At 41.4% G+C, this 24,192-nt stretch overlaps 1 protein-coding gene and 1 long non-coding RNA gene across 4 annotated transcripts in view; both read left to right on the forward strand.

Annotated features, from left to right (window-relative positions):
* The first annotated feature begins 4,691 nt into the window (after window positions 1-4,691).
* The window catches only part of FRMD3 (FERM domain containing 3), a 120,787-nt gene continuing 101,286 nt past the window's right edge, over window positions 4,692-24,192 (forward strand). For 2 of the 3 annotated variants that reach the window (XM_088156045.1, XM_088156046.1), the window contains exon 1: window positions 4,808-4,922. In XM_088156045.1, the coding sequence (XP_088012171.1) occupies window positions 4,824-4,922 (99 nt within the window). In that variant the 5' untranslated portion in view covers window positions 4,808-4,823. Of the gene's footprint in view, window positions 4,923-24,192 lie in introns of all 3 variants that reach the window. The other variant, XM_014869084.2, reaches the window with a different exon arrangement.
* LOC148219828 (uncharacterized) lies at window positions 11,682-16,809 on the forward strand. Its single transcript, XR_015799256.1, has 2 exons — window positions 11,682-12,758; window positions 13,646-16,809. It is a non-coding gene; the product is annotated as an uncharacterized LOC148219828 (long non-coding RNA).

Genomic DNA, 24,192 nt, shown 5'->3' on the forward strand with positions numbered 1-24,192 from the left:
AAATTCAATCTGACATTCTCTGCTGGAAGGGAGTACTGTAATGTTCTTCCCATACTTTGTTCTGAATCTTTGTAAAGATTGCTAAACTTAAGCAGTGGAAGAAAATATCTCTCTCTGACTCACTACTTCTCCCCCTGTAAGCCATGGTTGGGGTGCATAAGTGCACCCAAGGAATGTGGTGGCCAACAAGACCATCAGTGCCATGCAGGTTATGATACAGCCCTGCAGATTTCAATAATACTCCAGGTCGTTTTTACTCGGCCAGTTGTGGCCAAATATATCACAGATAGCCCTGCATTTTAAAATGGTTTTAGGGAGTGACAGCTCCCTTTGGAGTACAAGCATGAAAATCATTTGACCTGCTGTCAAATAATCTAGTATTTTATGTATCTTGATGCTTTCTCATTCATGCAACAAATATGTGATGGTTTTGTACTGATTTTGTAATGCAAAATGCAAAAGGAAGTAGAAACCCTATGTGAATTCATGTTTCACCTTCTGACTCAACTCCGCCCCCAGTGAACAGTAGAACTTTTGCTATTTAAATGTATTTTTCTTTGTAACTTACGTATATTGTAATACTCTTAGGGTTTTTTAGATATATACATTAATATTTTATATACAGTTTTCAAGTTACTGGTGTAATGCACGTAAGAAACCTTTTATTTCAAGATGCAAACCCCCTGCTTTTTTTTAAATTTTTTTTTTAATCTGAAGTGATTTTTAGATGACTACTTAAGACTGAAACAAAAGAGATCCCATACGTGTGGAATCTCATATTTGTTTTCATATTTTGCATGCTGCCTGGTATTCCCAGCCCTTCAATTACCTCACTACTAATTTCAGCTTAGTTACAAGATATATTTTACAATTATACAGTGTGTGTCTCAAAGGTAATCCCCTTGAAGATAAGAAAGTGTACGCAAAAAAATTGTGACCTTGGTATGCGTGATTTGTTTGCCTTGTGTGCCAGCTCCTTCAGAGGTCACTCAAACCTTCTGCTGTGCAATAGGATCTCTAGGACACCTAGGGAAGCCAGCTCTCCTGTGGACTTTGTGCCTTTGACAGCAAAACTCACACTTTCCTGACTACAGGAATCTACTCCCTGAACTATTGATTCATTGCTAGCTCAACTGCCACCTCCCGTTCTTTAGGATACATTCTGGAGAAGCCTAATGCCCAGACCATCTGTCTTCAGCTGAAATATTTTAGTGTTGGAGTTCCTAATCCTATTGCAGAAGGGAACTGAGTAAAATCTAAACAGTCACAGACTTCACAAATAAGTCACTGTTTACAAATGGCACATGAGCTCCGAGCAATGGCTAATTGCTGTGCGTGCTAATGACCTGGCTGTGAGAGCCCCGTGGCCGAGGCAAAGGGGAGGGGTGGGCCTTGGGCAAGGAGGTTAGTGTGTAATGCACAGCACTCTTGTGGCGACAGTGATTTGTGTATTTGGCCTGCCCACGCTGGAACTCGAGGTCTGCTATTGGCAGGCAGTGTTTACAGCCATAGCAGTTGTATTTGTGGATTAATCTTCAAATATTTGGAAAAAAATCCAACAAATCCTTATCAAATGTCTATATATTTGGTTAAATTATAAACATTAATTGAAAAAGCTAAAGTTGCTATTATTATCAGCCACTGAAGGGAAAATCCTTTATTATATTCTGTAATTTGGCTCCATGCAGAATCATGCAGATATCAAAGTACTACTCAAGCTCATTAGTGCTCCCTGCTGTCCCTAAATATAACTTTGTATCTGGCAGCACTTCCTGGGTTCCTACCTAAGTAGGCTACTGTCCTTTGGGGCATCCATATGTACTTATTCCAAAGCAAAGTCATTCAGTGACCAGTTAGATGAAAAGAGAATGGGAATGTGGCTATTGGACTGAGTGGTTCTGAGACTGATGAATCTAAAATGCATTTCAAGCATGTGTCTGCCCGCCACCAAGCAGTTCTTGCAGCTGGCATTTCCTGGTATTGAGATCTTCCGCTAGAACTCCCAATGTCTGCAGTACAAAGCCAGGTGAGTGCTTCAATAAACCCCTCAATAACATGCCATGGTCTTGGCAGCAGCAGCAGTAGCTGATAACCTTCCCCTGAGTCAGAAGCATATTCTGCAAGTTCAAGCAGCATATTTTTTTATATAATCCATCAGCTCAGCATTTTATGAAAACGGAATTAAATTTATCTATATGTTGCTTTGTGTTTTCTTATATTTGCCATACTCTTTAATTCCTCAAGTACCTGATTTTTCAGGTGATCTTTCCAAGCATTAGCTGCACAGGGACTGTTTGGCTTCCAAGATCTGGCAAAAAAGGGTGCACTGTGATATGTGTTGAGATAAGTTTGTGGGTTTTTCCTGCATAATTTACAATGCTAAGAGACCTTTAAGAGCCTTCTATTTGTAAGAGAAAAAAAAAATAGAACGCTTTTTTAATAAGAAAGGGGTAGTAGTCCAAATATGCGATGCAAAATTCATCTGATGGATTTACTTCATGACGTTACAACTGGGCAGAGTGTTTGGCTTTCAACTTTGTTTTCAACTGTTTTGAGTTTCAACTTTGGTTTTCAACCAAAGTAAGTTTCATTGCTTGGTTGAGTCCTTATAGTTGTTCTTTGTTTTTTCTCTTTGGGTTGAGTATTTGTTTTTGATTTTTTCATTTATCTGGTTCTTCCTTTAGAGATGGCTCCCACATTTCCTGCAGTAAAAACTATTGCTGTGCTAGCTGAAACGTAGAATTGGGCTACCTGCTTCACAGAGTTCTCAGGCACCTCAGGTCAACATGGTATGAGGTATAAGAGGAAAACGAAGTGACCAACGAGACAAGAGTGACCTGTTTTTACAACAAGCAAGTAAAATTTTGCTGAGCTCTGTGCTCAGGCAGCTGCACTGCTGTTGGTACACGCTAGGTCACACTTGCTGTGCAACAGTTTGGGGATGCAGATTTTATGTTCTAGTCATCACTATTGCTGTCATTCTGACAACTTCTGGAAAGCTCATCCATCTCCATGTGGTCCTGAAGGTAAAGCAAAACCCTCCTTCAGACAGTGGCAGACTATGACCTGCTCACTAAATCTTCATCATTGGCTCAGCTCCCTCTTATAATTCCCCTTTTGAGTGGAGAAATGTGTGCTGCAGAGACTGAAGGAAAGCTAAAATACCTGGCTTCGAAAGAAAAATTCCTTCTCTATGAGAAGCAGGAAAATCTGTGTCACCTGAGAGTCAATCTGCTCTTGGGCTTAAATCCTGCTATTGAGTTTCCATGTTGCAGGACTGTAAGACATGAAGAGTTATTTTATTATTAGTGAGTGGGTGTCCACATCTGGTGTCCCAGTTGATAAGGATCTTCTTCTTCCATAACTTGTGGGCTGACTGTGGCTGCTGAGGTGAATAATCTATTTTAAATACTCACTGGTTTGCTTCACTATTCGCTGTGCAACTGAAAGCATTTATCATTTCTGAGAAGCATATATTTATAGCTTTTCTTTTATGTTCCACATTAAAGGGCTTTGCATATTTATTAGCTGATGGTAGCGAGCATTATATATTTCTCATTTGTTTGTGGTTGCCTGTATTTCCTGCTGTTAGCAGTCCAGCAGAAAGCCAAAGGAAGAGCTTACAGCAGTAGCAGCACTTAGGCTTTTACACGGGATTTTCAAAAGAACAACACATTCACACAGAATTATTTTCAAAATATGGACATTTACACAGACAACTAGGCAAAATAACTGAAGTGCACCTTCTGTGTGGCTGTCAGTGCTTCTTTTATATTTGTAAACTTCCAACCATGTCCCATTTTGCCCTGGCTGTTTTTCATTTCATATTTCAAAGGAAAGTGCTCATTTTTTAACGCAGTGCTGGTCCCTGTTTCAAGGCTGGTTAAGTTTTGTGCTTCTTTCTGCCAGCAAGGTTTTGCACAAATGTATACACCCTTGTGTGATGGAGAACATAATAGTGAAACCACTGGATGCTTTCTTTTCTTTCCCACTTAGACAACAGATGGGGTGTGACTGCTGCTCCCTAATGGGTCATTTTTTTCCCTGAGGAAGGAAGTTTCCAAGGCTTGCACTCTTACAGTAAGTTGCATTCTGTTTTCTTCTGTTTCATTAGGGTACACCCATCTTTGAGGTTTCTGTATATGATTCTATATATGTATTCCACAGGCTTCTCCTCCTGCCTCGGGCTATGTTGGGATACGCTGGAGACTCACGCCACGGGCGGCCAGGCAGCGTGGGGACTCCACTCGCGGCCGGCAGCCTGTGGGATGTGCCCCGTTTTCAGGGCACCGGGCATTCCCACGCGAGTACCAGTCGCTCAGGTGCACTCAAAACCAGGCGAGGCACGCCCGTGGCGGGGAAGGCGAACAATCGCGCTGACCATTTCCCTCTCGGCGCTGCGAGCCCGACGAACCGGAGCCGCGCAGGGAGCCCAGCGGGACCGGTGGGGCGGAGAAGCGGGAGGAGCAGGTGAGGGCGGAGTGGTGGCCCCGCGGGCCGCGCCGTGCCGTGCCATGCCGGGGGCGGGCGCAGGAGGATGCTGAGGCCGGCCAGCGGAGCGCATCCTGACGCAGCGGCGGCCCGAGCCGCGGCGGGCGGGCGGATGGCGGGCGGCGACGGGGCGCCGCGGGGCTGAGGGGTGGGTGGCGCTGCCGCCGCGCCGCTCCGCGCCTTGCAGCGCCTTGCCGTGCCGTGCCGTGCCGTGCCGTGCCGTGCCGTGCCGTGCCGTGCCGTGCCGTGCCGTGCCGTGGTCGGCCGGGCGCCGCTGCAGGCTGGCCCCCTGCGGCTGCCTGCGGGGCGGCAACGGCGGGCGGGCTGCCGGGATGATCCGGTTCCGGAGCTCCAGCATCAGGTCGCTGAGCGCGGAGATGAAATGCACCGTGCGGCTGCTGGACGACTCCGAGATCTCCTGCCACATCCAGGTGCCGGCGCTGAAAGGGGCGGCGGCGGCGGGGCGGCTCGGGGGGCGGCGGCTCGGGGGGCCGGCTGCGGGCGGCGGCTCGCGGGTCGCAGGGCCCGGGCGGTGGCTGGGTTCGGCCGGGCTCGGCTCGGCGCGGCCGCGGCGGGAGCTCCGCTGTCCACACGCCCCGTTCTCGGCGGGGGCTCCCGTACCTGCGGCGCGGCTGCTCCGCCGCCTCCCGGCGCTGCGCCACGGCGTTGCACCGCACGGCGTGGAGCCCGCCCGGCCGCTGCTGGAGCCGCGGGATCCGTGGGGCTCCGGCACCCCCGGCACAGCGTCCCGGCGGGCGGGAGGAGCGCTCTGGGCTGCGGTGGCCCGGGCGGGAAAGGGAAATCCCGGCGGCGACTTCCCCGTCCCGCGAGGCGGTAACGGGGCGGCCCGGGCGGCACCGCGGGCTGCGGAGCCGATGTGCGGGAGGACTCGCTCTCCGATACCGGGAAAGAAAGCCCTGCCTTGGAGGCAAGGCCCGCGGCGTGCGGGAACCGCTGTTATCGAGATAGCGGGCAGAGTTCAAAATGAAGCTCTGCCACCTCTTCCTCTTCAACAAGACAAAAGATAACTTGGGGCAGGCTTTTCAGTGATAGTAGTTGCTGTGTGGTTGGGAAAAAAAAAAGCAAAACAACTTAGCCGTAGTCTCTCTTCCTAATGACTTAGTCCCTCATTTTATTCCTTCAAGTAATAAGGATAAAGGTGTGAACAGTGAGGAGTCTGTGATTTTCTGGTTCAGCAGCAATGTTTGTAATGTGTGAAAGCAGGGGTATTTCAGGTGTTCTGACAGGAACCATAACTCTGGCTACACTATGGAAGACTTAGAGATTCTTAGAGATTTAACTCCAGGCGTTAAAATCAAGTTACCCTCTGAAATTTCCAGTGTTCAGAGAATAACACAGATGAACTTGGCATCCAGATCAGAAGATGTGAGTGGTCTCTTATTAAATTGTTTGTCACTCACAGTTGGTATTTCTGCGTCTGACAGAAAAAGTTCGTACAGCTTTAAATCAAATTGGTAATCTCATGCTAAGACCATTATGGCACCTCCAAGTGCCATAAGTTCAAGTTTTGCTTGGACCAAACTGTGTTTTTTTGTTAGTTCCAACAGAGCTATTTAACACCAGAATGGAGTAAAACAGTTCCAGTTAAAAAGGACCTAAAACAATCGCCTAGTCCAACTCTCTGACTGCTCCAGGGCTGACCAGAGCACAAAGCCTGTTACTGAGGGCATTGCCCAAGTGTCTCTTTTGAAGGTGCTGGCAGGTTTGAAGCATCAATTCCATGAAGCCTCATGGTTTTGACCATGTTTGACCACCCTCTTGGTAAAGCAATGTTTCCTGATGTCCAGTCTGAACCTCTCCCGGTACAGCTTTGAACTATTCCCATTCCACATTACTGGATGCCAGGAACAGACCAGCACTCCCTCTCCAGGTGCCCTCCTCAGGCAGCTCTAAGAGCAATGAGGTCACCCCTGAGCCTCCTTCTGTCCAAACCAGACAAACCCAGAGCCCTCAGCTGCTCCTCACAGGATGTGCCTTCCAGCCCTTCCACCAGCTCTGCTGTCTTCCCCTGGACCATCCAAGGACCTTCCCACCCTTGTCAGACTGTGGGGCCCAGCACTGCCCACAGGACTCCGGGTGAGGCCGCACCACGGCTGAATCCAGCAGGATGATCCCAATCACAGCTGGTGATGCTGTGTCTGATGCACCCCGGGATGGGTTTGCCCTCCTGGCTGCCCGGGCACACACTGCTGACTCACCCTGAGCTGCTGCCAACCAGCACCCCCAGATCCCTTTGGCAGGGCTGCTCTACACACACTCCTCTCCCTGTCCATGGTTGCTTGGTTGAGTTACTCTCGAACAGCATGTAACCTGGAAGTAACAGGAAATTGCAGGAAGTAACTGAAAACATTTTGTACATGTATCATTATGGTTCTCTTATTCATGAAGAGCATTGTTACAAGATTTATTGGGTAAGAAGCAACATGGCCTTCAGAGTCTTTTCTTGGAGTTTAATGCAAGCTTTGCATAATTTATTTGGCACCTTTAAAAATTAGTCTCTAAGCAATCATAAATTTAAGGTCATAATCTGAGACAGTGTTATGACAGCTCTTTAGATTTTAAGTATTCAACAGATTTTCGCATGTTAAGAGTATTCCCTTCAATGTCAACAGGGTAGAAAAAAAGAGTTACTTTAGGTGTTATGTTGGGCAGGGTGAGGCAATGGTTTCAGAACCAGTTGTATGGTATTGCATCGTTGTGGCTCATTCTGCAGGCAGGAGAAAAATCACTGTTGAACATGTTTTAACTATTAGAGTTCTAAGGATAATTCTGAAGATTGAATCCTGTTATAATCTCATTTAGAACTTATTTTCCTGAGTCTGCACAGGAACATTTAAAATGCGGGAATAGCTCGAGTTGTTTCTTTATCCTCTTGTGTGCACATAGCTTTTAAGACACTAGACTAATGAATCCCAAACCACTCAACTTTTTGTCTGTAGTCTCTTTGTCAGACCTGTATTTGAACTTCATAATGTGGACAAAACTTGCTAGGAGCTTTAGCAATACTAGGGTTTTTTTTTTAATGCAAGAAGCCCCCATTTGCCTGTTAGATATATATGCGCGTATTGATGCATGTTCACTGGGACAAAATAGCCCAGATGATGTGCTGCTGGGTTAACAGTAGAGATGCCAGGGTTGTGCCAGCTGGAACATGTTGGACAGCTGTGTTTTGGTCATTAAGAGGATAAGAAAGCCTAATTCTGCAACACTGAGAAATGCCATCAGAGTCTTTTAGGGACACAGGATGCAGTAAGGAATGTGACAACTGAAATTCTAGCTGTGCATTTTCAGGGAAAAGGGAGGGGAGATATGTAGCTAGTCTGGATGGTGAGGTGTGTAGATATGTACTGGTGCAGTTTAGCACACCAAATTTTTCCAAATCCTACTTTTTCAAGTATATCTTTCTAGCAGCCAGCTTGTACACATAGATTAATATCACAAGACCCTGGTACCACTTCTGGACAGAGGTGTATGCAAATTTTCAGATGCACTGTAGATCTTTGGCCCTACAAAATATGCAACCAGAATTGTATGTTACTCGTCTAAAACGCTGGGAGGTAGTTTTAGGAAAAATAAGCAGGAGCTCCAGCACCAGGAGCTGATGCTGGATTTCCTTCTCGTAAATTTCTTAAAAATTTCAGTGTTTAGGTAGGAAAAGAATATACATTTTTCTTTTTATTAATAAAGTTCTTTCAAAGCAGTGTTTCGTGAAGCCACCAAGCTTGAAAAGTCTGCTTTTGGAAATAACATTTTTTAGCAAATAGTCTAGTGACAGCACAGGGAGTGATGTGGGGAGAATCAGAAGTGAATCATGCATTTTCAGACTCCAGCCAACTAGTTATCGAGTTGTGCAGCTGCCATGTAGGTCACCAAGTTGCTCAAGGCTAGGTTTGCAGCACAAAGGTCAAGATTCAGTGCGTCGTCCTCCTCATCTGAGAGACTTTGCGACTGCAAAATAGATGAAGTGGTGACAGACAGAAGAATGGGCTGGGGCCTGAGGGACACCTAACTAATTCTTGTGGTGATGTTTATTTTCCCATGATTTTTGTTTGTGAAGGGTGTCTGTGACCTGTAGTCAAACAGTCTTATAGCAGCAGTAGGGTGAAGCTGCTGTGGCACAGCTAAAATTGAGAGATTATGAAAAACAGCCTGAAGGGACAGTGGCCACTGTCTGTTTCCATTTGTAAGAGAAAGAGGTGACCTGCTTGTGCAGCCTGCCTGATAAAACACAGAACCAAGGTTTGAAAGAGGACAGTGAGGGAAGTAGGTCTTCAAAACTAATGGAATGGGTCTGGAGCAGCAAGAAGACTTCCTTTCTGGACGTATTAATGAGATACTTCTCAGTCAATGACATAATGGGTAAAAACTTCCAGTTTTGCAGACTTCAAGCAATAATTTAATGCAGCAATTTAGCCTTTTAGTAACAATAGCCTAGATCAAGTCTTGGTTTAACCGCTGTCACTTGCTCACTCCTTAATTCAAGTTTTGCTTTACTCGAGGTGTTCAGGTCCAGCTGTACAACTGAAGATAAGCTGGGCATGACTGAAGCTTTTCTCTCATTTGGAGCTTGTTATTGAAAGCAGTATGAACTTTTCTGTCTGTGTGTTTATTTGTAGAAATACTGCATGACTGGGTCTTCTTGTGCCTCAGCCCATGTGTAAAATTGTGTTGTAATGAGGACTTTTTAATGACATGGGGTTTGCTTTGTATGAGCTTTCCCATACAAAAATCTGTTTTGATATTCCCAAAAATATCAACTGACTGCAATACTGGGGTTTATTTTTTAATTGTATCTAAATAGTTATTTGATTGTTGCTTAAAAGAGAAAAACTTGAATTTCTATGTGTGTCCAGGTTTTGAAGAAGGAGAAGATGTCATTCTAAAAAACTTGTTTAGGAATCAGGGAGAAAATATAGCAGAATAAAGCTTTGATTTGCTCATGGTTTGTTCTTAGACCTTTAAATTTTTTTTTGCAGAATTTAAAGTGAAGGTGATAAAATCTGAGAAAGCTCACTTCCTTCTGCTGCTGATGGTTCAATAGTGTAGAATGGTCTTGTGCTTTACTAATCTAATTTTGGGAGCAGCTTCTGTGCAATTTGAATACTGATGCCTGTACTTCACCTAATAATTTACTTGCTTGACTCTTCTTTTTTCTAATTTTCTTTTAAACATAACATACACTGTTCTGTCTAGTTCTTTTTGTAGCACATCGGTCACAGAAAAGTTGCCTACTTACTTAATGTTATCTGCTTGGTCTGTGTCTTGCAGGCAAATGCTAAATTTAATAGAAGTCTCCTAATGAGAGAACACTATTTAAAATTCCAATCCTTCAATAAAATGTAAAAACCAAAACAACATGCTGAAGCAGGCTGTGAAATAGAAGTGTAGTGACCACAAGTCTCACTGCGAGGGTATGCTGAATGTCAATGAGTTAAAAAAAAATAAGTGGGAAAGGGAAGGCAGCATGAAAAGGGAAGGCAGAATGAGAATAGTGGAGAGGCCAGAGATGAAAAAGAAGGCGGAGAATCATAGCTGTGGAAAGGGGGGAGAGGTTAAGGGATTATGTAGACAGAAGGCAGGAGATTTAGTGAATTTATATTTATCCTGTAAGCGATGTCAGAAGCATAACCAGCAAGCGCCTTGAGCTGCTGGATTGATACTACAGCGGTTCAAAATAGTAAGATGAGATAAGGAAGGAGATGCAGGTTAGGAGGAATTATTTTCGATGTTCTGTTGACACATTTTAGAAACTGCTCACTAGGGCTTGTATTCCTGACATCATGCTTGAGCCTCTAATTGTACAGCTGCAAAGGGGTACTCTTAGTGAGAGCTGTAGATGAGAAGACTCTCTAATTAAGCTAAGCCTATGGGTTAAAGCTATCTCTGTTGTAATTGCATGCATTTGATTAAAGTTGTTGTAATGTATGTATTTTCTGTTTGTTTGTTGAAGTTCGTTTGTTTATTTGTTATTTGTTTTTGTTTTTATACGTTAATAGTTCTTAAGGATGTTCTCTTAGCTGCTTCCAGGGCTGGAACATTCCAGGAATAGAACGTACTGCTAGAAGATTACTAGGGTGTTGGGAGTATTCAATAAAAATTAAGAAATTAATGATCTTGATGGATTTTGATGTTTCTGTAACTTGGTATTTGCTTAACATTAGTTTATTTGTCTCTGATAAAGAAAAGGTGCATACCTATGTGTAATACTGCCATATCGCTATTGATTCATGAACTCTGTTGTTCTTTCTTGCTATTTTTAAATGAAAATGCTCACAAAGCCAGTTTATACAGGATTTTATCCAATATATACTAAACTGCAGCTGAACAGCTTTACTGTTGGCTAAAGCTTATTAATGATGAATTAGTTTTTTTTCCACACTCTCATGTTCTCTGATTAATGATCAAAATCTGAAAATTCTCTGTTCCAAAGACCATAATCTTGCCTTTAATTTTTAACTGCCTGTTTTCTTTGTGTTGTGATTGACATTGCAATTCTTATTTTGATTGCTAGTAAATAAAGTCATGTGTCCTTCAAGATCTACCCAATTTATGGTTGAAGATGAACGTGTGTTTCAGTAAACAGAAACAATTTAGATGATAAGTTACTTAATATATTGGTGGGTTTGGTGCTGAAACCTAGAGGAAAAAAGTAATCAAAAATACAGGTGTCCTTACACAAAGTTGTCTATATAAAAGTAATAAGCTAAAAGGAGAGTTGCTGGTTTAAAATATAGGTATAATCTTCACTTTTACCCTCCTTTCATTTTTCTTTCAGCTTTGCATAAAATTTTTTACATTCTTTATGGTCAGGCATGTTTGGACTCTAGCTAAACACTAGAGGTGGAGCTGAAGTAATGATAAAAGGCAACTGGAAAATCAACAGCACAATGCAGCACAGCTTATATCTCCAAACTGCAAATCATAATTTTGATCCTGTACAGTAGAAAAGTGGCTCCTGTGAGATACAAAATGCTTTGCAGAAACTTCATGGACTTTTTCATCTTGAAAGGGCTTTTGGCACCTCACCACAGTTTTCTTGTACCTTGAGACACCCTCGTCTACACAAGCATCTTCAGTGCACTGAAACAGATTGAATAGAGGAGGCAGCCAAGAAGAAACAATATGGCAGAATTAACTGGCCAGAATAATTTATTTGTAAGGAGGTAATGTATTTTCACATTTTAGTTGTATTTTTCTAGGCTGAATTTCCTGTAGAGTGTGTATCAGTGCTCCTGAACTTTGAGCTTTAAGAAAAAAATGGATTAAAGCCTTTGCAATGGGAAGGTGAAATACGGAGCCTGAATGGTTTTTGCTGGTCCCTTGTAAAAGACATTATATTAAAAACTCAAGTTTTAAACACTTAGGTTAAAGAGTGGGAAAAATTGGCAGCTGATTTTTCTCTTCCTCCTGAAAAAAGAGCAGGTGGGCTGGAAGACTGGAAAGCAATTATCTCTATGATGAAATTCTTGTTTTCTGTAGCGCAGGTCCTTGTTCTTCTGGGTATTTTGGCTTATTAAATCAAACATACTGAGAAGGTTCTCTTCATTCTTGTTGTTCTGTCTCTCTTTTTGCTCTTCCCCTCCATTCTCCAGTGTGGATAATGTCACCCTGTTGGCAATGTTCATAACGTCCAGATAATCCTTCTCTCCTTTTCCTATTAAAGTCAAGCTGTCAGCATATGACTTTGGCTGTGCCTTTCCCAGCTGCATATGGAATATATCTCCTTATAGTTCTTCCTTCAGCTGAGGCTTCTTGTCTGTTTCTTCATTTTTGGTTGCTTAAATACTGCCTCATTTTTCTCCTTAGCCTTGCTTTCTCAGAGACCCATTCTAGACCTTACAAGTCACATTTTTGTTCCTTCTTTGCACTGTTTTTAATTCCTTGTCTGATAGTGAAAACACAGTTCTAATAATTCAGCAGTAAATAAATTAATATTAAATCTTCCTCTTTCTGGCATGAAATAATAATAATAATAATAATAATAATAATAATAATAATATAATAATAATAACTACTACAACAATCATAACAATAATAGCAACATCACACTTTTCTTTCTTCACTCCTCCTCAGTCAGTTTATGTTATCTTTTCCAGCCACAAGCATTCAATTCTAAAAGTGTCTCTGTTTTCCTCTTTTCAGGGTCTAACATCTTTTTGGTGGAGGTGTATTGATAATCAGCTCTTGCCATTTGAGTGTGCTTGCCATTTCAAGATAGATGTTGTTCTGTGGCAGTTGTAAGCCAGGTGTGAAGAGCAATCATAATATTTGAGGTTGCTGCTTATGGGAGTTACTGAAGAATAAACACTGATGATTTAGTACTGTTACATTTAGAGGAAACGTTTTCTCTCTGGAAACTTGAGAGAAAATGTATAATGCCAATCCGTATATAGTTAAGTAAATATATAAAATTTGTCAAGGCTGTTCATGGTCAGAAATGAGAAGGTAAAGGGCAGTATACCTAAAGTTTTTTTTCATTAGAAGTGCTCACAAATAGAAATAACTCCTGCAATAGTTGGAAGTCCAACAACTCAAAATAATTGCAGTAAGATACATAAGTGGCTGCAAAACCATTGCTCTTTAAATGCTTCCTTTGGAAAATATGTCAAATGAGTCAACACCTTCCTTTAAAATACTGTTATTTTTCCCTTGTTTACTTGAACCCCAGGAAGAAGTAAACGATTTGAAGACAAATTTTGCTCCTTTCACATATATTATCACACAATGCTATTTTCCCCATAGCAATTCTCTTTGGGTTAGAATTGTACCTTAAAAAACATAAACCAAGATGATTTCTATCTGACCGATTTTTTCCCAATGTTATAATATGTAAACTTGCTATAAAAGAGCAATGTTGCAAAGATAACTTTAGAACTTCTGACACCACCATGTAGTACCTTTTTCATGCCATCAGTCTGTATGCCCACTTCTCACAGTTTTTCACATAACAGAAAGCTAAAAAGAAATGGGATTACAAAATTAAAACAAACATACAATACCCCCACCTTCCAAACCCAAACTGTGTCAGAAGAATTTACAACAGGGCATAACAATTTATTAAATAAGGTTAGATTATGAGGATATTGATGCATGAAGTTCAGACTGCAATGGTGTGTATTTCTTTTGTTTCCAGGTGCAGAGACTAGTCAAACACCTTTGTCTCCACAACAGAGTGTCTATGTGTGGACTGCCTTTTGGGAGTGGTTCCTGGACTCTGCTATCTACCAGTGACTACCTGGGAGCTAGTCAGCAACAATACTAATTAGGAGAAACAGTACTGTTGTCAGGCAGTGTCCTAGCAGTTTGCCTGGCTTGGGTGGTGGATTCCAATACTCCAAAATGCTTGGAGTGTTTTAGTTGTCTTCGTATAGAAGAAGTCTCCATTTTTAAAAAGGAAAAAATGAAGAAAAGGAGATTTTTTTTTAATTACCAAAGATATATTTTATAGCTTGATACTAAAATATGTGAAATGGTAGCTGTGTTCATGACACTTTCATTTTAAGTGGAAAATCTGAAGAATTGTGTGGAGGATCTTAAACACTTGTTGGTTGTTAAGCCAAGAGTCACACTGGTTTTAGTAGGTGCTTACGAAACATCTGCTTTTAGAATATGTGGCTGTTATCTTGGATTTGTACCTGTAATCTGTTCTGTGATTACAGTCTTGATTTTTTTGGGGTGTGGGGGGTGTGCGTGTGTTGTTCCACTTGAGTGCTTTTACCAACAGAGTCTAATACAAAAATACTCTGTACAACTTCAGTTAACGGTGTTCTGTTTTCACTGTTATGGACACAAGTTCCAAGCCCTATAGAGGAGTGATAAATGAGATGTGTTTGGCTGTTTCTTTATTTGAAGGTACTTGCAAAAATGCAGATGAGATTCTCTATGGAGTGCTATGCGTGCCACAGAAATGCTACAGGACATAATTCTAATCCTAGTTGTTTAGGCTTTTCAGAACAAAAGCAGGGGATCTTTCACATTCACCCTATAATTTAAAACTGAGAAACAAAGATAAGTACTGCACAGTCAGAGGATGATAGTTGCTCTTGTGTTACATGGGACAGTTAGCTGGGGTGTGAGTTAAACTCTGAAGCTGTGCCAGCCTGAATTTTAGTGACTTCAAGAATTTATCTTGAGCCATTCAGTGTGCCAGTGGGTGGAGTGAACCACATGCATTGACCCTGCTTGCTCCTGCTCTGTGAGTTTTCCATCCTTGGAAAGGGAAGGGAGCAGCAGAGGCTATTACAGATGGTGCTGTGAGTGATTCAGTGCACAGATCCAGCCATTCAGATAAAATCACTCCAGCAGCTCACAGTGCCCCTGCCAGTTGCTAGGTGCCTATCCAATCCAGGGAGGTTTTCTGTTATGACTGGAGAATCCACTTACATTTCCAGGATTTCCAGAGTTTTTCTCATGTGGTCTGTCAATTGGTACTTAACAGCTGCCAGAATAGAATTGAGCAGGATTTGTCAGTCCCCAAACCCAAACCAAACCATGCTGCTGGCAAGAACAGTTGCACATCTAAATGGAAAATGACCAATCCACACAGGTTCAGGACACTGTGTTCAGGACAGTTCTGGTTATTTTTTGCATGCATTATATGCACCGAAGAAGCTGCAATTTTCATCCTCTTGTCGTCTTGAGAATCAGAGAAGATTCTTTCCCAGAAGAATTTATGGTGTAATTTCAGTGAAAACACAATAGAGGAATGCTTAATTCATATTGTGATGATGACACCTCACAAAAAATTCTTACAGTTGGCCTGAGTTTTAACTTAAGTGTGGAGAAATGCAGCTGTAGAAGAGAAATTCCAGTAGCAGGATGCTAGTATATGTGGGCATGTGGTATATCACACTGCCAAAGGCCGGTGTCCACAGAAGAGACAGAGGCAGAAATCAATGTTATTTGAATAAAGGGAGAGACCCTTCCGTCTCCTTTGTGCTCATGGTTGAAGAGAACAAGACTTCAGTTGTGTGGAGATTTCGGTTGTTATGTGGTGAAATGCCAAGATTGCAGTATTGGTTACACCTTACCAGCATTTATACCTGCACTTTTGTTTCATTCTGTTATGTAGAAATTCTTCCCAGTGAAACACATAGTTTTTAAATCTACAATCACAACCACTGAGGTAATTTTTACTAATCTGATATGTTCCCCTCCTTGTTTTGTGTTTCACATTTGCTTTCAGGTGTCAAGGGACAAGTTCTTCTTTCAGCTAGGTTTGTGTAAATAACTTTCTCTCTCCTGACTTTGTTAGAGGCTCATTCATCTCATGAATGTAGGAAGAATTACAAGAGGCTGTAATGAGTTGTACTGGGGAGGAAGGGGAAGTAGGAATTACAGTGATTCTCTGTAGCCACAGTGGTTTTGATTGCTACTCCTTGCCTTTTGGCAGCTCTTGGCTGACTGCTTTCTCTATAATGGGTAAAGATATCAAATCTGTACCTAAACACAGACTTTCTTCTGAGGACAGGCTCTGACTTGCCATTTGCACCTCTTCTCATTACCCGTTTCTTCAGTCCACCAGACAGTTTTCAGTCGTTTTCACAGATTCTCTTTGTGGCACTTCCAGGCTATGATTTACACTTTTTCTTTGGAAGCAGGGTGTTATACTGTCTTGGAAACAGAAACCTAGATTGGTTGATAAACAATTCCCCAGTTTGCTAATTCCTGTTATTATTTCACAAGGATTATTAAAAGAATTGTTATATATTTTGTAAATAATTTCTTACTTGTGTCCCATTGACTTTTTTCACCCCAAGGTACTTTTTTTGGATCATCATTTTGATGATAATGATCTGGAGTTAGTCTTTGGACAGTGGGGGCTAGAAGTTCCATGCAATATTTTGGATGGATGTTGTTTTTCTGTTTGTTTTTTGTTTATTTGGATGGCTGGTTTGGTTGTCTATATTTTCAATTGTTTTGTTTGTTTGGCTGATTTATTTGTTTGTTTTGATAATATTTGGGAATTTATTTGCTCCATTATTTGTCTTGACTCACTTGGTATATTTTGTTGCTCTTGTAACACATTTTCTGCATAGGGTAATGTGTGTATCTGTGTGTTTGTGCACATCCTATAATTTTCCTACAATAGTCTGTACAGTTGTAAGGCTTTATAGTATCTTAACTGTCTCCATGGGGATTTTTTGCAATTCTTTCATATAAATCAGGTTTTGTAATAACTATATTGTACCTTAAAAACTTTAATTTCTACACCTTCTTGCTCATTAACTAGGTTGTTCTTACAAGTTTAATTTATTTTAATTGATTTTAAAATAAAAGAAATCTTAATTTTCATGATCTGCTTGGCTGATCTGTCTCAATCCAAATTACATTTTTAAAATACCTTTTCCAAAGCTTTAATGGTATTTATGCATTTTTAAACCAAGATTAAAAAAACTTTACAGTTAAAAACTTACTTGTATTATACTTATATAAAAACTTATATTTATAGTACAGATTTTTTGCTTGCTCTTTTTATTTGTGGTGTCATGAAAACCTGAATAATACTGGTGTGGCTCTGAAAGAGTGGAAACATTTCTAGGTCCTGCAGGTGCTTTCACAAAGCATGAAGAAACAAATAATTTTTGACAACTAAACCTCCCATTCTTCCTGTTAAAACTCAGCGCTGCTAATATATTATTTAGTATGAATATTCACTTATTTTAATGTTTCTTTTGTTTGTGTGTGCATGTGTTCACGCTAGAATTTGTTTACACACCAGGAAATCGTACATAGTTTTCTGTCATGAGATCATAAGTAGTTCAGTGGATATCTCTGTTCTGAAAAAATAGACACAAACATTTTTCATTCATGGCTCCAACATCTGCTTTTCCACCATTCTTTTTTACTCAGTGAATGCTCTTGTTTCTTTGTGGTCAGAACTCTACCATAGTAATCCCAAACCTGTAAGAAAGTGTTATTTTCTTTTTAGATTTTCCATAAATAGTCTGAGTTCTGATGATGGAATAACTTACACTGCATTTGATGTTTTTCCATTAACCTGATTTAAAAGCTTTATCTTTTATTGTTTGGAAAATTACAGAGAAGATGCCTGTGTGGATTTAGTTGCCTTCATCTTCTTTCTTCTTCTCCCCACCCTTCACAGGAGGAGCTTTTGGTAATTTTAATACCACTGATTCCTAAAAATTATTTTGATGCCCTTCTTCTGCTTAGCCAAGCTGTACTTTGGTGGTATTCCAAGAATGATTAAAATTCTACCAGATATTGAGAGGTGTGGCACAAGAAGTAATGCATTATTCTCGATTCTCAAACAGATTATTGGTTCTGCTGGTGATGTCCTCACGTCTCTCCTGCCTCTATTTCAGTATCACTAGTATAATTTTTATTAACCTCTTTCCCTTGAAGCAAAACTCTGTGTTTTCACACTTGGTCACAAAGGTAATCTGTTGAGAAAATAACTTCTTTGTTCTGTTCATCAAAGTGGGTTCTAAAGTGCTCTCCTAGTTTCTGTTTTTCTTAAGGAACAAGCAGGTAGGCACAGTGACATGTAAATTCTTCCTGAAATTCCCGATTCACTGACTTTGCAGTAGTCAAAGGAAGCAAGAAGAGCTGTGATTCTGGTGAACCTGAAGAGCTGGTTTGTGCCCTACATAATGTTTGGCACTTCTCTGAGAGATGCAGAAGAAATTGCATTTTCTAACCTCCCTCTGCCTTCTCTGTCTCCAGAGGATTTCCTGCTTACGCAGTAACCAAAACGTTTGCTGGAGGAGGATTCTGAGTATTTTATCCTGCAGACTGAATGATGCAGAAAGATTATGAATCCATGGGGAAACCAGTTTAACGAATTATGGTTTCCTATTGTGTCCATACAAATTTGATATTGCTTTGTAATTAAAGTTCAATCTGCTTCTAAAGGATATTGTTTTTCTCATTTTGAACTGTGAAGCTTTGCCCATGCATTCCTGAAATAGATCAGCTAAATATATGCTTAAGAAAGGAGAGAAATAAAAGGGAAAATACTGTTCTCCCAAAGGTTCAGTGGGATCCCCATAGCAGTATTTCTTTGCAGAAATACCATGAGTTGAGTTGTCTTGCTCAGACAGGGGGTTTCTGCTTTATGAACAAGATAATTGTATATTTCTAAAGTAAACATCATTCTGACACGATTCATGAATGCTAGATATTTTATGCACTCACTGGAATAAACAAAACAAAGCCGTCTCAAGCACTTAGTCTGTGGTTAATGTGCCTGCTTTGCACATCTTTCAGCTACATCAGTGATCAAAATGAACTCCAGCACTTGAGGGCATGTGAGGAGGATTTTAGACACTCTGGAGGAAAGTGTGTCTGTAAAGCCTTAATGATTGCTCCTTCATCTATGCAGATTTGCTTTAACTGGTGCCAGATCTGCTGTAATATTGATGACATCCTTCACCTTATTAGTGGCTCAAATGTAAAAAAGCATATGCTAGTAGTCAAATTTTGTTCATTATATAGGGAGACCACAAATGTTGAAGCCTACAAAAAGGATGTGGGCTGCAGCTACAGATTTGGCATGGAACATGCTTTATGTTAAGTAAATGAAAAATGATTACAAACTCTGATTTTTGTGCACTGGGCAGATCCCATGGCTTAGTTAGTGTGAGAATTTTATTGAGCAAATTCTGGAAGAGCTCTCTGACAGTGAGGCAATTAATGTCGCATGATGTAATGCTAAAGTTGCATGTTGAGTGACTGCCTTTATCCCTAAAAGAGTATGAGAGTGTGTGGAGGTACAAATCGCCTGTTGCTTTCCATCTGCCTTGATCTTGGTCTGAAGATTTGATGAAGCATTTGGCATTTAGGACACAGCAGTAGTAGTTGGTGAAAAATTAGACATGAGCAATAGGAATGTTTAGCCAGACTGGACAATATTGGTGTTCATTTTTATCGGCTTACAACACAAGATTGCAGAATGCCTGAAGTGGGGCTGCATTAACCCAGGGTCATTGCCAAGGCTGTGATGTGGTCCCGTCCCTCAGAGAAACAAGCAATATTTCCCATGAATTTTGTGGTTTTAGTGGGACTATTCATCCCCTAATATCTATTTTTAATGTTCATACAGGGCATGCTGAGAGGTGTAGATTTTAAGGATTAAAGGAGGTTTTAAAGATAAAACCTGCTGTTGGGAGAGAGGCTGTAATGGCTGTTTAATTTGGACCACTTTCTGATTTCTGCAAGAACGACTATAAAATTCAAAAATCTGAGATAGAATGCTTTCCCTTCTACATGTGGATACATTCATGTGGGAATATGCTCTCTGAGATTTGTGTTTGAAAAGAAGCCTTTAGTTCCTCAGGTGACTGTGTAGGATAGAGTGTCTTGCACTGCACTGGAACTTGTCTTCTGCAGTGCTCATGAATGAGAATGTGCTTCGCTATGAGTAGCGTGGAAAAATGAGTTACCATTCTTATTCACGGTCTGCCTTCTGAGCCCCTCCCATTTTGCAGAGAGAGGAGGTGAAGCTTGCATTGATCACAGCATAGCTGTAATACTCACCCCAGGTTCGCAAGGTCACTCTGTCCCCAGAAGTGCTCGGGAGAGAAGTAGACATGCAGGCAGTTTCTATACTTTCATTGCTCCAGAGTTGGTGGGGTTTAATTGAAAAATTTGTTTTTCTGCTGTGCAGGGTAGATATTGTGTCCCCGAGGAATGTTAAGCATTAAGCTTTCCTGTATCTTTGCCATTCTCACAAGCTATGACCTTGTGTACAGCAGTGTTACTGCCAGACCTCAGGCACACCAGATCATCTGAAGCACTCTGTTTTTTGATACTGTTTGCAAGACAACCATTTGGGAATACAAATAGAGAGCACAGCACAGGAAGCATTCGGAATTTCCAGAAATCATACCATATGCCACTCAAGGGCTTATAATTTGGTGAAAGCAGAATCATGTTGTTTCAGAGCCCATTGTTCCTCAGTACCAGAATTGTCACAGACTATCAGTCTACTCTTTTCTTCTTTTTGCAAAAGGGGCTGATAATAATTTTCCTCCGTGCTAGTAATTTGTTTTGTCTATGATGTTACCATTTTATTTTTGCAGGACTTGCCATTTTTAAACTAAAAATGTTTTTTATGAAAGTTTGAGCAACTTTTGTTAAGAGTATCTGTTATTTCATTTCTGTAATTTAAAAATGCCGCACCAGACAACTAACACTCAGATGCTTCAGTTGTCTCTGTATATCTAATGAATGCAAGCAGCTGAGGGCCAACATGCAAATGACAGCTTGAAACAGAATGAAACATGTGGAATGCATTTCCATGGACAGTGACAGCAGTGTTTACTGCATTATCACAGTATCACAATAATGCCACAGAGCCTAAGGCATGGATAAGGACCCCATTTTGCTATGCAAACACAAAGTAAGATGAATTTCTTTGTTATGTCTAAGGACACAGACAGAGTGGAATAGTATATTATATAAATAAATAAAATAGCTTGCTGCCATTTAGATGAGAAGTTGTACATGAATCTGTATGTGCTCTTGGTTCATACAAATGGGAGGGAAAACATAGCGGTCTGAAGCCTTTTTGCCAGTACATGTTAATATGCTGGACTGGACAGTGTTCACAAAGGCAGGCAATAATTATTGAATCATCAAATGCAACTGAGTTATTTTCTGAGCCAGGGTTTTGAGCCCAAGTCTTTAAAATTGAGACTGTTGCCTAGATGGGCACCAGTAGATGAAGAAATAACACAGGGCAGTGTGGTGTGCTGGTGTCTGCATGTTGCCATTTTTGCCAAGAAAAGAGGGGATTGGGACATTAGAATGAAATGTGTTTTGCATTCAGTTTTTTTTTCTGCAAAAAACCTGACCTGGACAAACAGGCAGCTCCTTCTTTTGGAAGTTTAAGAAAGGTACTGTGGGAGGTGAGAAGGGTAAGTGATTGTTATCCTATCTCACTCATGAGAAAGGAGACAAGGAAGCTAAGTGAGAGAAGTGAGAGAGTCCTGATAGGCACCTGAAAGGCTGAGCTGCAACTGGGAACAGGTGAGTGAAAGTTATCTGTAGATTATCATGTTCATGGTCCTTTGATGGACTTACTCCAGTAGCTCCATGTCTTTTAGGCACTGAGGAGCCCAGAACTGGACACAGTTCTGCAGTTGTGCCTCACCTGGGCTGAGCAGAGAGGCAGGATCATCTCCCTCGTCCTGCTGGCAATGCTCTTCCTCATGCACCCCAAAACACCATTGCCCTTCTTGGCCACCAGGACACACTGCTGGCTCATGGACAGCTTGCTGTCCACCAGGACCCCCAGGTCCTTCTCCACAGAGCTGCTTTCTGGCTGGTGTCTCGGGTTATTCCCCAGTAACCCTGCATTTGCTCTTGTCAAATTTCAGACAGTTCTTCTTTGCCCATCTCTCTATCCTGTCAAAGCTGCACTCTGGGGTATTGGCCACTGCTCCAGGCTTTGTGCTGTCAGTGACCTGCTGAGGAGGCACCTGTCTCTTTGCCCAAATCATTGGACTCAGTATTGAACCTTGTGGGCACCACTTGTGAAGGCCTCCAACCAGACTCTGTGTCACTGACTGTTACCTTCTGGGATCTACCATTCAACTGGTTCTCAATCCACATCCACTCATCAAGATGGTATTCCTGACTTTGCCTTTTAGGATATCATGGTACCTGGAGCCTTGCTGAAATTCAGGTAGATAACAACCACCACTCTCCCTTCGTCCATCCAGCCAACTGTCCCATCATAGGACATATAATCAGTTTTTAAGCATGACTTCCTTTTGATGAATCCAGGCCCACTACTCCTTATCACCTTCTTGTCTTTCACATGTCCAGAGATGGTACCCAGGATGAGCCACCCTTCCAAGGACTGACTGGCCAGTAGTTCCCCGGATCCTCCTTTTTGCCCATTTTGAAGACCAAAGTGATGCTTGCTTTCTTCCAGCCCTCAGACACCTCTCCTGATCACCATGACTTTTCAAAGATGATTGTGAGTAGCCCAGCTATGGTGTCTGCCAGCTCCCTCAAGCATTTGTGGGTCTCCCATCACTCCAATGAGGGCCCATGGACCCATGGACTTGTGGATATCAGGTTTACCTAAGCAACCTCTAAGCCAATCTTCCTCAACCAAGGGAAAGTCTTTCTTCCTCCAGACCTTGTTCTTGGGACAGGCATTCCTGAAGGCTGGTCTTGTCAATGAAGACTGAAGCCAAGGTGGTATTCAGTATCTCTGCTTTCTCTGCAGCCTCTATTGCAATATTGCTTCCTGTTCCACACAGAAACAGGCTCACACTTTCGTTTTTGTTCTTGACCTATTGGAAAAAGCCCTTCTTGTTATCCCGGCTGTTCTTGGCCAGATTAATTCCAAATGGGCCTTGGCCTTTCTTGTTGCATTTTTACATACTCTGACAACATTACAGTATTCAGCCCAGATGGACTGTCCCTGCTTTCCCCTCCTGCCTATGTTTGAGTTTTGACAGGAATTCCTTGCTCATCATGCACTCGTCTTGAGCCTGGATGAAGTGATTGTTGAATATTGACTCTCTAGAATCTTTCTTCCCTGTAGAGCATGTTCACATGAAATTCTTCAAAGAAGGTCCTGAGGAGACTAAAGTTAACTCTCCTGAAGCCCAGGGCTGTTTCGTCCTCAAGCAATACAGAATTCCATGATCTTATGGTCACTCTAATGGACGTTGCTACAGCCCTTACATCTGCAACCAGACCTTCCTTATAATATAGTTTAAGGTCCAGCAGCATAACTTTACTTCTTGGCCCTTCCATCACTGGTAGCACAGAGTTTCATCAATGCTTTCCAACCTCTGCTTAGATTGTTTGTGCTTAGATTGTTTGTGCTTTGCTGTGTTGTTCCCACAACAGCTGTAAGGGTGGCTGAAGTCCCCCTTGAGAACCAGGGACTTTGACTACATCAAGGAATCTGCTGAAGCAGGAGACCATGAAAAAGATCTTTGCATCATTTTTTTGAAAGATACCAGTGGAGCAGAATGGCATTTGGCAGGCTAGAGGATATGATATTGGGATAATGTAGTGGCATAATAATGATAATGAAATAATGTCTTCATTTATTATACTTTTGTCTGCGTAGGGGTTAGGATGAATAATGATTATTTGTAGTAAGGATATGATTTTAGGGAAAAAAGTAGATGTTATGTGTTATGTTATGTGTTATGAGAGCATAAGCTTTGTCACACTTCAAAATTAACTGAACAATAAGAGGTTTTTAAAAGTGTTCCTTGACAGGCCAAGGATGCATGGGCTGTGGAGCTGGCTGTGTGTTAGGTGTGCTTCCAAGAAGGTAATTAATCTCCAGATGCTTAGCAGTGGAATCCTATTTGCAATTAATAAATGATATTTTAATGGTTCTTTGCTTTGAATTTGGCATGGAGAATTCTGACTGATTGCTATTGCCCCACTGTGTGCTGGTAGGGTCACAGTCTTCTGGATGATATTACCTAGATTTATATTTTCTGTGTTTCGGGGTTGTCTCTAATGTTCTCTACAAGTTTGAAAGCTGAGTTTCAACTCTATAGAGCACTTCAACTACTACAAATTGCTATACTTTTATACAATAAATCATAGGTACTCTGACCTTGAGAGGTATGATTTTCAATTCTTAAAAAAAATTACACCTTTTGACAATCAAAAATGGCTGGCATCTCTAATGTGAAAATTTTAATGTGAAAAACTGAGGGGTTTAGCAAAGTG

This window comes from Sturnus vulgaris, chromosome Z (genome assembly GCF_052056855.1).
Source record: "Sturnus vulgaris isolate bStuVul1 chromosome Z, bStuVul1.hap1, whole genome shotgun sequence".
Taxonomy (NCBI): domain Eukaryota; kingdom Metazoa; phylum Chordata; class Aves; order Passeriformes; family Sturnidae; genus Sturnus; species Sturnus vulgaris.